General features: G+C 46.4%; 1 protein-coding gene across 2 annotated transcripts; it reads right to left on the minus strand.

The window, feature by feature from the left end:
- Positions 1–344: 344 nt before the first annotated feature.
- LOC135575105 (E3 SUMO-protein ligase NSE2-like) lies at positions 345–14,817 on the minus strand. 2 transcript variants are annotated; one of them, XM_065027303.1, is made up of 7 exons: positions 14,685–14,817; positions 13,751–13,890; positions 7,976–8,093; positions 3,700–3,848; positions 3,498–3,592; positions 2,232–2,338; positions 345–942 (listed from the first exon to the last, which is right to left on the minus strand). In XM_065027303.1, the coding sequence occupies exons 2-7, from the start codon at positions 13,863–13,865 to the stop codon at positions 852–854; spliced, it is 675 nt and encodes a 224-aa protein (XP_064883375.1). In that variant the 5' UTR covers positions 13,866–13,890; positions 14,685–14,817; the 3' UTR covers positions 345–851. The 2 variants fall into 2 exon arrangements, with proteins under 2 accessions (XP_064883375.1, XP_064883374.1); XM_065027302.1 differs by having other exon boundaries at positions 14,548–14,816.
- Between the last annotated feature and the right edge of the window lie 1,913 nt (positions 14,818–16,730).

Here is a 16,730-nt window from a genome sequence, read left to right on the forward strand (position 1 = left end):
ATAACCTTTTCACTTTGTATGTTACAGATCAATAACCTTTTCACTTTGTATGTTACAGATCAATAACCTTTTCACTTTGTATGTTACAGATCAATAACCTTTTCACTTTGTATGTTACAGACATGATCTTTCTGTGGTTTGTAAGTATTTAGGAAACCCACATTCTCTGATTCATTTAGCCCAACTCTCTCAGAATAAGTAGGCTGATTATCCAGCTTCTCTCTTCATGACCTGAGTCACCTCTCCTGATCCCTTTGTGGTGTATTCCAGGGACGACACTGCCCCCCAGTGGTCTATTACAGTAACTGCAGGTTCTCAACACCAAAGGCATAGGATTTTTAAAATGTTTTTTTATTTTTTTTATTTAACTAGGCAAGTCAGTTAAGAACAAATTATTATTTACAATGACAGCCTACCAGGGAACAGTGGGTTAGCTGCCTTGTTCAGGGGCAGAATGACAGATTTTTTTTTTAGGGATTCGTTCTAGCAACCTTTCGGTTACTGGCCCAATGCTGTAATCACTAGGCTACCTGCCCCCCAATAAACCTTTATTGGACTGACTATAAAATATGAATCCCTTATGTATAAATAAAGAGAGGTTTTGTTATATGAAACTTCAGAATAGTGCAATTCTGTGACGAACAAATACGATCAGACAAGATAACATTTGGTCACAACAACAACAACAACAAGTCATGTTTTTTTCCTCAATTAAATAAAAGTCTAATTATTATTGTCAGGTTTGATGAGTTGGCGTACCCCAGAATAGTGCCTTGGTAGTCTACCTCTTCTGGATCAGAATTATGCCTTGGTAGTCTACCTCTTCTGGACCAGAATCATGCCTTGGTAGTCTACCTCTTCTGGATCTGTCTCTTCATCATCTGATCTAGGATCAGATCTCCTTGCTTCACGTCCGTGTTGCTACAGCCAACCACTGGACAGCTGTGGGACGGAGAAAAGGAAAATGCTAATGAATCAATCTAATGTTTTACTGCAACAGTTGTTTAAGTGTAAAACAAGGTGAGAAAACAGCAGGGGTAGGACGGAGAGACGACATCACATCCTGATTGACAAGGTGCTATAGCAACAGGGTAGGACGGAGAGACGACATCACATCCTGATTGACAAGGTGCTATAGCAACAGGGTAGAACGGAGAGACGACATCACATCCTGATTGACAAGGTGCTATAGCAACAGGGTAGGACGGAGAGACGACATCACATCCTGATTGACAAGGTGCTATAGCAACAGGGTAGACGGAGAGACGACATCACATCCTGATTGACAAGGTGCTATAGCAACAGGGTAGGACGGAGAGACGACATCACATCCTGATTGACAAGGTGCTATAGCAACAGGGTAGAACGGAGAGACGACATCACATCCTGATTGACAAGGTGCTATAGCAACAGGGTAGGACGGAGAGACGACATCACATCCTGATTGACAAGGTGCTATAGCAACAGGGTAGGACGGAGAGACGACATCACATCCTGATTGACAAGGTGCTATAGCAACAGGGTAGGACGGAGAGACGACATCACATCCTGATTGACAAGGTGCTATAGCAACAGGGTAGGACAGAGAGACGACATCACATCCTGACTGACAAGGTGCTATAGCAACAGGGTAGGACGAAGAGACGACATCACATCCTGATTGACAAGGTGCTATAGCAACAGGGTAGGACGGAGAGACGACATCACATCCTGATTGACAAGGTGCTATAGCAACAGGGTAGGACGGAGAGACGACATCACATCCTGATTGACAAGGTGCTATAGCAACAGGGTAGGACGGAGAGACGACATCACATCCTGATTGACAAGGTGCTATAGCAACAGGGTAGGGCAGAGAGACGACATCACATCCTGATTGACAAGGTGCTATAGCAACAGGGTAGGACAGAGAGACGACATCACATCCTGATTGACAAGGTGCTATAGCAACAGGGTAGGACGGAGAGACGACATCACATCCTGATTGACAAGGTGCTATAGCAACAGGGGTAGGGCAGAGAGACGACATCACATCCTGATAAGACAAGGTCCTAACAGTAACAGGCAGACTCAAGACAACAGAGTGTAAATGAATTGACTAAACCAGACAGTAGGACAGAGAGACGACATCACATCCTGATAAGACAAGGTCCTAACAGTAACAGGCAGACTCAAGACAACAGAGTGTAAATGAATAGACTAAACCAGACAAAAGGAGCGCCAAGTCTCACCGTAACTTCTTCTTCTGGTTTTGCCTGGCCTTGATCATCCCCATAATGGCATCCCGGTCGTAGTGATGGTTACACTTCTTGTTCTTCATTGGGTTCACCATCTCCACCTGCAGGGCCACACAACAACATGGAGACAACCAGACTGTAAGGCTTTATTGTCCTGTAGAGTAGAGACCAACCTGAGATAGGGGACAGGTTAGACACTGATAGGAGGAGTAGAGACCAACCTGAGTCAGGGGACAGGTTAGACACTGACAGGAGGAGTAGAGACTAACCTGAGTGATGGGACAGGTTAGATACTGACAGGAGGAGTAGAGACCAACCTGAGTCAGGGGACAGGTTAGATACTGAGACCAACCTGAGTCAGGGGACAGGTTAGATACTGACACCAACCTGAGTCAGGGGACAGGTTAGATACTGACACCAACCTGAGTCAGGGGACAGGTTAGATACTGAGACCAACCTGAGTCAGGGGACAGGTTAGATACTGAGACCAACCTGAGTCAGGGGACAGGTTAGATACTGAGACCAACCTGAGTCAGGGGACAGGTTAGATACTGACACCAACCTGAGTCAGGGGACAGGTTAGATACTGAGACCAACCTGAGTCAGGGGACAGGTTAGATACTGAGACCAACCTGAGTCAGGGGACAGGTTAGATACTGAGACCAACCTGAGTCAGGGGACAGGTTAGATACTGAGACCAACCTGAGTCAGGGGACAGGTTAGATACCAGACCAACCTGAGTCAGGGACAGGTTAGATACCGAGACCAACCTGAGTCAGGGGACAGGTTAGATACTGAGACCAACCTGAGTCAGGGGACAGGTTAGATACCGAGACCAACCTGAGTCAGGGGACAGGTTAGATACCGAGACCAACCTGAGTCAGGGGACAGGTTAGATACTGAGACCAACCTGAGTCAGGGGACAGGTTAGATACTGAGACCAACCTGAGTCAGGGGACAGGTTAGATACTGAGACCAACCTGAGTCAGGGGACAGGTTAGATACCGAGACCAACCTGAGTCAGGGGACAGGTTAGATACCGAGACCAACCTGAGTCAGGGGACAGGTTAGATACTGAGACCAACCTGAGTCAGGGGACAGGTTAGATACTGAGACCAACCTGAGTCAGGGGACAGGTTAGATACTGAGACCAACCTGAGTCAGGGGACAGGTTAGATACTGAGACCAACCTGAGTCAGGGGACAGGTTAGATACAGAGACCAACCTGAGTCAGGGGACAGGTTAGATACTGAGACCAACCTGAGTCAGGGGACAGGTGAAGTTAACCTCACTCTGCGTCACAGCAACGTCCTCATCCATCTCCTCCTCCATATTCTCTGCTGCCTCAGGGTTCACTGATGGAGACAGAACATACACACAAGACAGGTTAACCAGTCACCATGTGGGACATGCTGCTAGTCTACATACAACTAGTGTGTGTGTGTGTGTGTGTGTGCCTCACCTGTTTTGAGTGCGTTTCTGACGTTCTCCTTAAAGCTGACCAGCTTGACGTGGTTCTGTAGCTCTCCCTCAGACAGACTGCCGTGTGTCTCAGTGAACTTCTCCTTCACCAGAGACTTCAGTCTGAACATGGCCTCGGGCTCCTGGTTCCTCACCTGGAGAACAGGAGGCAGGTAACATCAGACAGGTGCTGGGGGCCGGCAGACAGGTGCTGGGGGAGGGGCAGACAGGTGCTCTGGGAGGGCAGACAGGTGCTCTGGGGGGCAGACAGGTGCTCTGGGGGCAGACAGGTGCTCTGGGGGCAGACAGGTGCTGGGGGGGGGCAAACAGGTGCTCTGGGGGGGTCAGACAGGTGCTCTGGGGGGGCAGACAGGTGCTCTGGGGGCAGACAAGTGCTCTGGGGGCAGACAAGTGCTCTGGGGGAGGGCAGGTGCTCTAGGGAGGGCAGACAGGTGCTCTGGGGGGCAGACAGGTGCTCTGGGGGGGGCAGACAGGTGCTCTGGGGGTGGGGGGGGCAGACAGGTGCTCTGGGGGGCAGACAGGTGCTCTAGGGGGCAGACAGGTGCTCTAGGGGGGGGGGAAGACAGGTGGTATTGGACATGATCAGTTAGTCCCTCCCTATTTCAGACGATCAGTTAGTCCCTCCCTGTTTCAGATGATCAGTTAGCCCCTCCCTGTTTCAGACGATCAGTTAGCCCCTCCCTGTTTCAGACGATCAGTTAGCCCCTCCCTGTTTCAGACGATCAGTTAGTCCCTCCCTGTTTCAGACGATCAGTTAGTCCCTCCCTGTTTCAGACGATCAGTTAGTCCCTCCCTGTTTCAGACGATCAGTTAGTCCCTCCCCGTTTCAGATCAGTTAGTCCCTCCCCGTTTCAGATCAGTTAGTCCCTCCCTGTTTCAGACGATCAGTTAGTCCCTCCCTGTTTCAGACGATCAGTTAGTCCCTCCCTGTTTCAGATCAGTTAGTCCCTCCCTGTTTCAGATCAGTTAGTCCCTCCCTATTTCAGACGATCAGTTAGTCCCTCCCTGTTTCAGATGATCAGTTAGCCCCTCCCTGTTTCAGATGATCAGTTAGCCCCTCCCTGTTTCAGATGATCAGTTAGCCCCTCCCTGTTTCAGATGATCAGTTAGCCCCTCCCTGTTTCAGACGATCAGTTAGTCCCTCCCTGTTTCAGACGATCAGTTAGTCCCTCCCTGTTTCAGACGATCAGTTAGCCCCTCCCTGTTTCAGACGATCAGTTAGCCCCTCCCTGTTTCAGACGATCAGTTAGTCCCTCCCTGTTTCAGATGATCAGTTAGCCCCTCCCTGTTTCAGATCAGTTAGCCCCTCCCTGTTTCAGATCAGTTAGCCCCTCCCTGTTTCAGATCAGTTAGCCCTCCCTGTTTCAGATCAGTTAGCCCCTCCCTGTTTCAGATCAGTTAGTCCCTCCCTGTTTCAGACGATCAGTTAGTCCCTCCCTGTTTCAGATGATCAGTTAGTCCCTCCCTGTTTCAGACGATCAGTTAGTCCCTCCCTGTTTCAGACGATCAGTTAGTCCCTCCCTGTTTCAGATGATCAGTTAGTCCCTCCCTGTTTCAGACGATCAGTTAGTCCCTCCCTGTTTCAGACGATCAGTTAGTCCCTCCCTGTTTCAGACGATCAGTTAGTCCCTCCCTGTTTCAGACGATCAGTTAGTCCCTCCGTTTCAGATGATCAGTTAGTCCCTCCCTGTTTCAGACGATCAGTTATCCCCTCCCTGTTTCAGATGATCAGTTAGTCCCTCCCTGTTTCAGATGATCAGTTAGCCCCTCCCTGTTTCAGACGATCAGTTAGCCCCTCCCTGTTTCAGACGATCAGTTAGTCCTCCCTGTTTCAGACGATCAGTTAGTCCTCCCTGTTTCAGATGATCAGTTAGTCCCTCCCTGTTTCAGACCGCTTCGATACGTTTGCTGCCAAAGGAATACGACCTGGGTGTTATAGAGCCCCACCGTGGAGGTGGTGTCATAATACCCATAAAACCTAGCGGGTCAAAAACAGGGAAGTGGTTCCAATCTTTCTCTCACCATTCATTTTTCCCCCCTATAGGGGATTTTTAGAAACCGTTAAAATAAGGACTGTGTTTGGTGTAGTTTACCCCGGAGTGACGTTTTGATTACCATGTAAATCTCTCCAGGACAAGGTGAATTTTATCAATATATCTCCAGGACAAGGTGACTTTTATCAATATATCTCCAGGACAAGGTGACTTTTATCAATATATCTCTAGGACAAGGTGACTTATCAATATATCTCTAGGACAAGGTGACTTTTATCAATATATCTCCAGGACAAGGTGACTTTTATCAATATATCTCCAGGACAAGGTGACTTTTATCAATATATCTCCAGGACAAGGTGACTTTTATCAATATATCTCCAGGACAAGGAGACTTTTATCAATATATCTCTAGGACAAGGTGAATTTTATCAATATATCTCCAGGACAAGGTGACTTTTATCAATATATCTCTAGGACAAGGTGACTTTTATCAATATATCTCCAGGACAAGGTGAATTTTATCAATATATCTCTAGGACAAGGTGACTTTTATCAATATATCTCCAGGACAAGGTGACTTTTATCAATATATCTCTAGGACAAGGTGACTTTTATCAATATATCTCTAGGACAAGGTGACTTATCAATATATCTCCAGGACAAGGTGACTTATCAATATATCTCTAGGACAAGGTGACTTTTATCAATATATCTCCAGGACAAGGTGACTTTTATCAATATATCTCTAGGACAAGGTGACTTATCAATATATCTCTAGGACAAGGTGACTTTTATCAATATATCTCTAGGACAAGGTGACTTTTATCAATATATCTCCAGGACAAGGTGAATTTTATCAATATATCTCTAGGACAAGGTGACTTATCAATATATCTCTAGGACAAGGTGAATTTGATCAATATATCTCCAGGACAAGGTGACTTATCAATATATCTCCAGGACAAGGTGACTTATCAATATATCTCTAGGACAAGGTGACTTATCAATATATCTCTAGGACAAGGTGAATTTTATCAATATATCTCTAGGACAAGGTGACTTATCAATATATCTCCAGGACAAGGTGACTTTTATCAATATATCTCCAGGACAAGGTGACTTTTATCAATATATCTCCAGGACAAGGTGACTTTTATCAATATATCTCCAGGACAAGGTGACTTTTATCAATATATCTCCAGGACAAGGTGACTTTTATCAATATATCTCTAGGACAAGGTGAATTTTATCAATATATCTCTAGGACAAGGTGACTTATCAATATATCTCTAGGACAAGGTGACTTATCAATATATCTCTAGGACAAGGTGACTTTTATCAATATATCTCTAGGACAAGGTGACTTTTATCAATATATCTCTAGGACAAGGAGACTTTTATCAATATATTTGTCTCTATTTCCTCACAGATTAGAAAATGCTAATTAGCATCAAAGTAGACATCATACAAAACTACAACTCCCAGCATGCTCCTGCACGTCAACTCAAGATGAAACCTTCGCTAACAGGTATTGTATCAATTCAAAACTGGCACAAGACAGTTCACAGAATTGTCCATTTAAAGAAATGTTACCTGTTTATTTAGTACTACATTGTTCTATGGGGTAAATATATCATCTATTGACTGAGTAAAAAAAGTAGACATCATACAAAACTACAACTCCCAGCATGCTCCTGCACGTCATAAGACAGTTCACAGAATTGTCCATTTAAAGAAATGTTACCTGTTTATTTAGTACTACATTGTTCTATGGGGTAAATATATCATCTATTGTCTGGTTTAGTTTAATAACATGACTAGGTAAATATATCATCTATTGTCTGGTTTAGTTTAATAACATGACTAGGTAAATATATCATCTATTGTCTATAATAACACCATTACATGACTAGGTAAATATATCATCTATTGTCTGGTTTAGTTTAATAACATGACTAGGTAAATATATCATCTATTGTCTGGTTTAGTTTAATAACATGACTAGGTAAATATATCATCTATTGTCTATAATAACACCATTACATGACTAGGTAAATATATCATCTATTGTCTGGTTTAGTTTAATAACACCATTACATGACTAGTATCACTGGAAAGTGACATTCTGAGTGATAACATAGAGGATTGTAATTCCTTATCCAACAGCTACAGTAGGCTACACACTGCCGTTTGAGGATCCCCACTGATCTCCAGAATCCATCCGACAGAAAATGAACTTTGACCCCTGTAGTTCAGTACCTCACCTCTGCAGTGACACAGTTCACCACCTCAACGAAGCAGTCGATCTCCTGGTCCAGTTTGGCACACTCCAGCATCATCACCTCCAGCTTCTTCAGGACTGCATCATTCTCAGTTCCTGTAATAATCATCACATCATACACAATTATTCATATCTCTGTATACTGTTGTTATGGTGACACAAGCTTCCAAATGGTAGACAGCATTCCATATCTCTGTATACTGTTGTTATGGTGACACAAGCTTCCAAATGGTAGACAGCATTCCATATCTCTGTATACTGTTGTTATGGTGACACAAGCTTCCAAATGGTAGACAGCATTCCATATCTCTGTATACTGTTGTTATGGTGACACAAGCTTCCAAATGGTAGACAGCATTCCATATCTCTGTATACTGTTGTTATGGTGACACAAGCTTCCAAATGGTAGACAGCATTCCATAGCTCTGTATAGTAGAAAATGTGTCCAACTAGCCTGCTGGCTAGTGCTTTCCAGACCGAGCTAGTAGAAAATGTGTCCAACTAGCCTGCTGGCTAGTGCTTTCCAGACCGAGCTAGTAGAACATGTGTCCAACTAGCCTGCTGGCTAGAGATTAAATATTTTCAAATATCACACGGCACAGAGTTTTGACCTGGGCTCGTAAAAACTTCAATATACCAAAATCCTCAAGTGACATCCTTGTGTGAACCGCTCCACTTCCTAGTTACGTCAGACAGTCAGACAGACAGACAGTCAGACAGTCAGTCAGACAGAGAGTCAGTCAGACAGAGAGTCAGTCAGTCAGTCAGTCAGACAGTCAGTCAGTCAGTCAGTCAGTCAGACAGTCAGTCAGACAGTCAGTCAGTCAGACAGTCAGTCAGACAGTCCCATTGACATACACACAAAGAGCCTGTCCAGTGAGAAGGATTCAACAAAGATATTACCAGCACAGTCAAGTGTCTCTCTGATAGAGACGTGCCACTAACCTACCTGCTGTTTCTGCCCCAAGTGTCTCTCTGATAGAGACGTGCCACTGACCTACCTGCTGTTTCTGAACCAAGTGTCTCTCTGATAGAGACGTGCCACTAACCTACCTGCTGTTTCTGCCCCAAGTGTCTCTCTGATAGAGACGTGCCACTAACCTACCTGCTGTTTCTGCCCCAAGTGTCTCTCTGATAGAGACTTGCCACTAACCTACCTGCTGTTTCTGCACCAAGTGTCTCTCTGATAGAGACGTGCCACTAACCTACCTGCTGTTTCTGCACCAAGTGTCTCTCTGATAGAGACGTGCCACTAACCTACCTGCTGTTTCTGCACCAAGTGTCTCTCTGATAGAGACGACGTGCCACTAACCTACCTGCTGTTTCTGCACCAAGTGTCTCTCTGATAGAGACGTGCCACTAACCTACCTGCTGTTTCTGAACCAAGTGTCTCTCTGATAGAGACGTGCCACTAACCTACCTGCTGTTTCTGCACCAAGTGTCTCTCTGATAGAGACGTGCCACTAACCTACCTGCTGTTTCTGCACCAAGTGTCTCTCTGATAGAGACGTGCCACTAACCTACCTGCTGTTTCTGAACCAAGTGTCTCTCTGATAGAGACGTGCCACTAACCTACCTGCTGTTTCTGCACCAAGTGTCTCTCTGATAGAGACGTGCCACTAACCTACCTGCCCCAAGTGTCTCTCTGATAGAGACGTGCCACTAACCTACCTGCTGTTTCTGCCCCAAGTGTCTCTCTGATAGAGACGTGCCACTAACCTACCTGCTGTTTCTGCCCCAAGTGTCTCTCTGATAGAGACGTGCCACTAACCTACCTGCTGTTTCTGCACCAAGTGTCTCTCTGATAGAGACGTGCCACTAACCTACCTGCTGTTTCTGAACCAAGTGTCTCTCTGATAGAGACGTGCCACTAACCTACCTGCTGTTTCTGCACCAAGTGTCTCTCTGATAGAGACGTGCCACTAACCTACCTGCCCCAAGTGTCTCTCTGATAGAGACGTGCCACTAACCTACCTGCTGTTTCTGCACCAAGTGTCTCTCTGATAGAGACGTGCCACTAACCTACCTGCCCCAAGTGTCTCTCTGATAGAGACGTGCCACTAACCTACCTGCTGTTTCTGAACCAAGTGTCTCTCTGATAGAGACGTGCCACTAACCTACCTGCTGTTTCTGCACCAAGTGTCTCTCTGATAGAGACGTGCCACTAACCTACCTGCTGTTTCTGCACCAAGTGTCTCTCTGATAGAGACGTGCCACTAACCTACCTGCTGTTTCTGAACCAAGTGTCTCTCTGATAGAGACGTGCCACTAACCTACCTGCTGTTTCTGCACCAAGTGTCTCTCTGATAGAGACGTGCCACTAACCTACCTGCCCCAAGTGTCTCTCTGATAGAGACGTGCCACTAACCTACCTGCTGTTTCTGCCCCAAGTGTCTCTCTGATAGAGACGTGCCACTAACCTACCTGCTGTTTCTGCACCAAGTGTCTCTCTGATAGAGACGTGCCACTAACCTACCTGCTGTTTCTGAACCAAGTGTCTCTCTGATAGAGACGTGCCACTAACCTACCTGCTGTTTCTGCACCAAGTGTCTCTCTGATAGAGACGTGCCACTAACCTACCTGCCCCAAGTGTCTCTCTGATAGAGACGTGCCACTAACCTACCTGCTGTTTCTGCACCAAGTGTCTCTCTGATAGAGACGTGCCACTAACCTACCTGCCCCAAGTGTCTCTCTGATAGAGACGTGCCACTAACCTACCTGCTGTTTCTGAACCAAGTGTCTCTCTGATAGAGACGTGCCACTAACCTACCTGCTGTTTCTGCACCAAGTGTCTCTCTGATAGAGACGTGCCACTAACCTACCTGCTGTTTCTGAACCAAGTGTCTCTCTGATAGAGACGTGCCACTAACCTACCTGCTGTTTCTGAACCAAGTGTCTCTCTGATAGAGACGTGCCACTAACCTACCTGCTGTTTCTGCACCAAGTGTCTCTCTGATAGAGACGACGTGCCACTAACCTACCTGCTGTTTCTGCACCAAGTGTCTCTCTGATAGAGACGTGCCACTAACCTACCTGCTGTTTCTGCCCCAAGTGTCTCTCTGATAGAGACGTGCCACTGACCTACCTGCTGTTTCTGAACCAAGTGTCTCTCTGATAGAGACGTGCCACTGACCTACCTGCTGTTTCTGCACCAAGTGTCTCTCTGATAGAGACGTGCCACTAACCTACCTGCTGTTTCTGCACCAAGTGTCTCCCTGATAGAGACGTGCCACTAACCTACCTGCTGTTTCTGCACCAAGTGTCTCTCTGATAGAGACGTGCCACTAACCTACCTGCCCCAAGTGTCTCTCTGATAGAGACGTGCCACTAACCTACCTGCTGTTTCTGCCCCAAGTGTCTCTCTGATAGAGACGTGCCACTAACCTACCTGCTGTTTCTGCACCAAGTGTCTCTCTGATAGAGACGTGCCACTAACCTACCTGCTGTTTCTGAACCAAGTGTCTCTCTGATAGAGACGTGCCACTAACCTACCTGCTGTTTCTGCACCAAGTGTCTCTCTGATAGAGACGTGCCACTAACCTACCTGCCCCAAGTGTCTCTCTGATAGAGACGTGCCACTAACCTACCTGCTGTTTCTGCACCAAGTGTCTCTCTGATAGAGACGTGCCACTAACCTACCTGCCCCAAGTGTCTCTCTGATAGAGACGTGCCACTAACCTACCTGCTGTTTCTGAACCAAGTGTCTCTCTGATAGAGACGTGCCACTAACCTACCTGCTGTTTCTGCACCAAGTGTCTCTCTGATAGAGACGTGCCACTAACCTACCTGCTGTTTCTGAACCAAGTGTCTCTCTGATAGAGACGTGCCACTAACCTACCTGCTGTTTCTGAACCAAGTGTCTCTCTGATAGAGACGTGCCACTAACCTACCTGCTGTTTCTGCACCAAGTGTCTCTCTGATAGAGACGACGTGCCACTAACCTACCTGCTGTTTCTGCACCAAGTGTCTCTCTGATAGAGACGTGCCACTAACCTACCTGCTGTTTCTGCCCCAAGTGTCTCTCTGATAGAGACGTGCCACTGACCTACCTGCTGTTTCTGAACCAAGTGTCTCTCTGATAGAGACGTGCCACTGACCTACCTGCTGTTTCTGCACCAAGTGTCTCTCTGATAGAGACGTGCCACTAACCTACCTGCTGTTTCTGCACCAAGTGTCTCCCTGATAGAGACGTGCCACTAACCTACCTGCTGTTTCTGCCCCAAGTGTCTCTCTGATAGAGACGTGCCACTGACCTACCTGCTGTTTCTGCACCAAGTGTCTCTCTGATAGAGACGACGTGCCACTAACCTACCTGCTGTTTCTGCACCAAGTGTCTCTCTGATAGAGACGACGTGCCACTAACCTACCTGCTGTTTCTGCACCAAGTGTCTCTCTGATAGAGACGTGCCACTAACCTACCTGCTGTTTCTGCACCAAGTGTCTCTCTGATAGAGACGTGCCACTAACCTACCTGCCCCAAGTGTCTCTCTGATAGAGACGTGCCACTAACCTACCTGCTGTTTCTGCCCCAAGTGTCTCTCTGATAGAGACGTGCCACTAACCTACCTGCTGTTTCTGCACCAAGTGTCTCTCTGATAGAGACGTGCCACTAACCTACCTGCTGTTTCTGAACCAAGTGTCTCTCTGATAGAGACGTGCCACTAACCTACCTGCTGTTTCTGCACCAAGTGTCTCTCTGATAGAGACGTGCCACTAACCTACCTGCCCCAAGTGTCTCTCTGATAGAGACGTGCCACTAACCTACCTGCTGTTTCTGCACCAAGTGTCTCTCTGATAGAGACGTGCCACTAACCTACCTGCCCCAAGTGTCTCTCTGATAGAGACGTGCCACTAACCTACCTGCTGTTTCTGAACCAAGTGTCTCTCTGATAGAGACGTGCCACTAACCTACCTGCTGTTTCTGCACCAAGTGTCTCTCTGATAGAGACGTGCCACTAACCTACCTGCTGTTTCTGCACCAAGTGTCTCTCTGATAGAGACGTGCCACTAACCTACCTGCTGTTTCTGAACCAAGTGTCTCTCTGATAGAGACGTGCCACTGACCTACCTGCTGTTTCTGAACCAAGTGTCTCTCTGATAGAGACGTGCCACTAACCTACCTGCTGTTTCTGCACCAAGTGTCTCTCTGATAGAGACGACGTGCCACTAACCTACCTGCTGTTTCTGCACCAAGTGTCTCTCTGATAGAGACGTGCCACTAACCTACCTGCTGTTTCTGCCCCAAGTGTCTCTCTGATAGAGACGTGCCACTGACCTACCTCCTGTTTCTGAACCAAGTGTCTCTCTGATAGAGACGTGCCACTGACCTACCTGCTGTTTCTGCACCAAGTGTCTCTCTGATAGAGACGTGCCACTAACCTACCTGCTGTTTCTGCCCCAAGTGTCTCTCTGATAGAGACGTGCCACTGACCTACCTGCTGTTTCTGCACCAAGTGTCTCTCTGATAGAGACGTGCCACTAACCTACCTGCTGTTTCTGCACCAAGTGTCTCTCTGATAGAGACGTGCCACTAACCTACCTGCTGTTTCTGCCCCAAGTGTCTCTCTGATAGAGACGACGTGCCACTAACCTACCTGCTGTTTCTGCACCAAGTGTCTCTCTGATAGAGACGACGTGCCACTAACCTACCTGCTGTTTCTGCACCAAGTGTCTCTCTGATAGAGACGTGCCACTAACCTACCTGCTGTTTCTGCACCAAGTGTCTCTCTGATAGAGACGTGCCACTAACCTACCTGCTGTTTCTGCCACGTCCAGAGCAACGTCGGTCACAATGTCCATCCCCGTTCCAATATCTGTCTGACATGTTTTCAGACTAGACAGTGTGGAGTGGACTGCACTCAAGGACATGTTGAAATCTAAAACATGAAAGTATCTGAAACAAGAGATGTTAAGTTGTTAGAATGTTAGGGCCCTTTGTGTTTTGGTTAATCGTGTTCGTCACATGACATTGTTTAAAAAATAAAAAAAACTTTATTTAAAAGATTTTGAATCAATCGGTCCTGTTTCTTTTTCATGTCAGATGGTCCAGAAACATCCTCAGACAACTGCTTTCATTTTCGTTCTAATTCAAATTTATAGAAAAGGCTTCAAATTAAAAAAAATACCAAAACACAGGGTCCTGGTTATAATGAATCAACACGATTAGCCAAAACACAGTGTCCTAGATATAATGAATCAACACGATTAGTAAAAACACAGGGTCCTGGTTATAATGAATCAACACGATTAGTCAAAACACAGGGTCCTGGTTATAATGAATTAACCAAAACACAGGGGCCTGGTTATAATGAATTAACCAAAACACAGGGTCCTGGTTATAATGAATCAAGCCACCCTCGGTATATTGGAGCAGATGCCAGGATGTCCAACCCTAAGCCCTAGAGAACTGGTGTGCAGGTTTTTGTTCCATCCTTGCTCAAAACACACCTGATTCAGTTGTTCACCGAGACCTTGTGTAGTTGACTTAACGTTAGAGCAAGGTTGGAATAATAACCTGCATACGGTCACAAAACAAGTTATCTGTAGCTACCTTCCAAGTTGAATCCACGTATCACCAACAAGTGCACTGACTGGCTATGTTGATACCTGGCCAGCCGGTTAACGTTACGCTATAATCGCTAACTATGGGCGGCTAAGCAAGAGCGTGCCAATAAATAGCTCGCTAACCTCAAGACTTTCCTCGCTGGGATGGTTTTTACAGGTTGTAGACGTGTTCTTTAATGTGTTGGTGTCTAAATAAGAGAAAATACTAAACCACTTTAGCTGTGTAAAATGACCGGGAAAAGTTTGTTCTCGTTTCCGGTTCCTCTTGAGGTGGTCTAAATCTTCTTCTTCTTCGATGGGGTTTAACGGCGGTTTGCATCCAATGTTAGGGGTGCATTATCGCCACCAGCTGGACGGGGTATTGAATAAGATAATAACAACATTATTGATAACTATTAATAATAATAAAAATACAATTTCGGGAAAGAGGGAAAACGATATCATACAAAATAAAAAACGTAAACTAAAAAAACATTAATAAATATATATATTTATTAATCATACGTATTCAATCACAGTGCACTCCAAAATACTTCCCTGCACAGGCTCAGGGACCTGTGATGGGCTACATTAACCTGTGTGGTCTAATCTCGAGGCCATCCTTCCAAATCTCAACTCATAATATGTCAAGATTAGATGAGGAATATGACTTCTAGAAATGGTACATCTATACATAATGTATCATTAAGATGAGGAATATGACTTCTAGAAATGGTACATCTATACATAATGTATCATTAAGATGAGGAATATGACTTCTAGAAATTGTATATCTATACATAATGTATCATTAAGATGAGGAATATAACTTCTAGAAATGGTATATCTATACATAATGTATCATTAAGATGAGGAATATAACTTCTAGAAATGGTATATCTATACATAATGTCACTATACAGCATATAGAGGAAACCTCTGTACCCACACAGACACTGGACACCAAATCAGGTAACCTCTGTACCCACACAGACACTGGACACCAAATCAGGTAACCCCTGTACCCACACAGACACCTGACACCAAGTCAGGTAACCTCTGTACCCACACAGACACCTGACACCAAGTCAGGTAACCTCTGTACCCACACAGACACCTGACACCAAGTCAGGTAACCCCTGTACCCACACAGACACTGGACACCAAGTCAGGTAACCCCTGTACCCACACAGACACTGGACACCAAGTCAGGTAACCCCTGTACCCACACAGACACTGGACACCAAGTCAGGTAACCCCTATACCCACACAGACACTGGACACCAAGTCAGGTAACCCCTATACCTACACAGACACCAAGTCAGGTAACCCCTGTACCCACACAGACACTGGACACCAAGTCAGGTAACCCCTATACCCACACAGACACCTGACACCAAGTCAGGTAACCCCTGTACCCACACAGACACTGGACCCCAAGTCAGGTAACCCCTGTACCCACACAGACACCTGACACCAAGTCAGGTAACCCCTATACCCACAGACACCAAGTCAGGTAACCCCTATACCCACAGACACCAAGTCAGGTAACCCCTGTACCCACACAGACACTGGACCCCAAGTCAGGTAACCCCTGTACCCACACAGACACCAAGTCAGGTAACCCCTGTACCCACACAGACACCTGACACCAAGTCAGGTAACCCCTATACCCACACAGACACCTGACACCAAGTCAGGTAACCCCTGTACCCACACAGACACCTGACACCAAGTCAGGTAACCCCTATACCTACAGACACCAAGTCAGGTAACCCCTGTACCCACACAGACACCTGACACCAAGTCAGGTAACCCCTGTACCCACACAGACACCAAGTCAGGTAACCCCTGTACCCACACAGACACCAAGTCAGGTAACCCCTGTACCCACACAGACACCAAGTCAGGTAACCCCTGTACCCACACAGACACCAAGTCAGGTAACCTCTGTACCCACACAGACACCTGACACCAAGTCAGGTAACCCCTGTACCCACACAGACACCAAGTCAGGTAACCCCTGTACCCACACAGACACCAAGTCAGGTAACCCCTGTACCCACACAGACACCAAGTCAGGTAACCTCTGTACCCACACAGACACCTGACACCAAGTCAGGTAACCCCTGTACCCACACAGACACCAAGTCAGGTAACCCCTGTACCCACACAGACACCAAGTCAGGT

The sequence above is a fragment of the Oncorhynchus nerka genome, linkage group LG14 (assembly GCF_034236695.1).
Source record: "Oncorhynchus nerka isolate Pitt River linkage group LG14, Oner_Uvic_2.0, whole genome shotgun sequence".
NCBI classification, from domain to species: Eukaryota; Metazoa; Chordata; class Actinopteri; order Salmoniformes; family Salmonidae; genus Oncorhynchus; species Oncorhynchus nerka.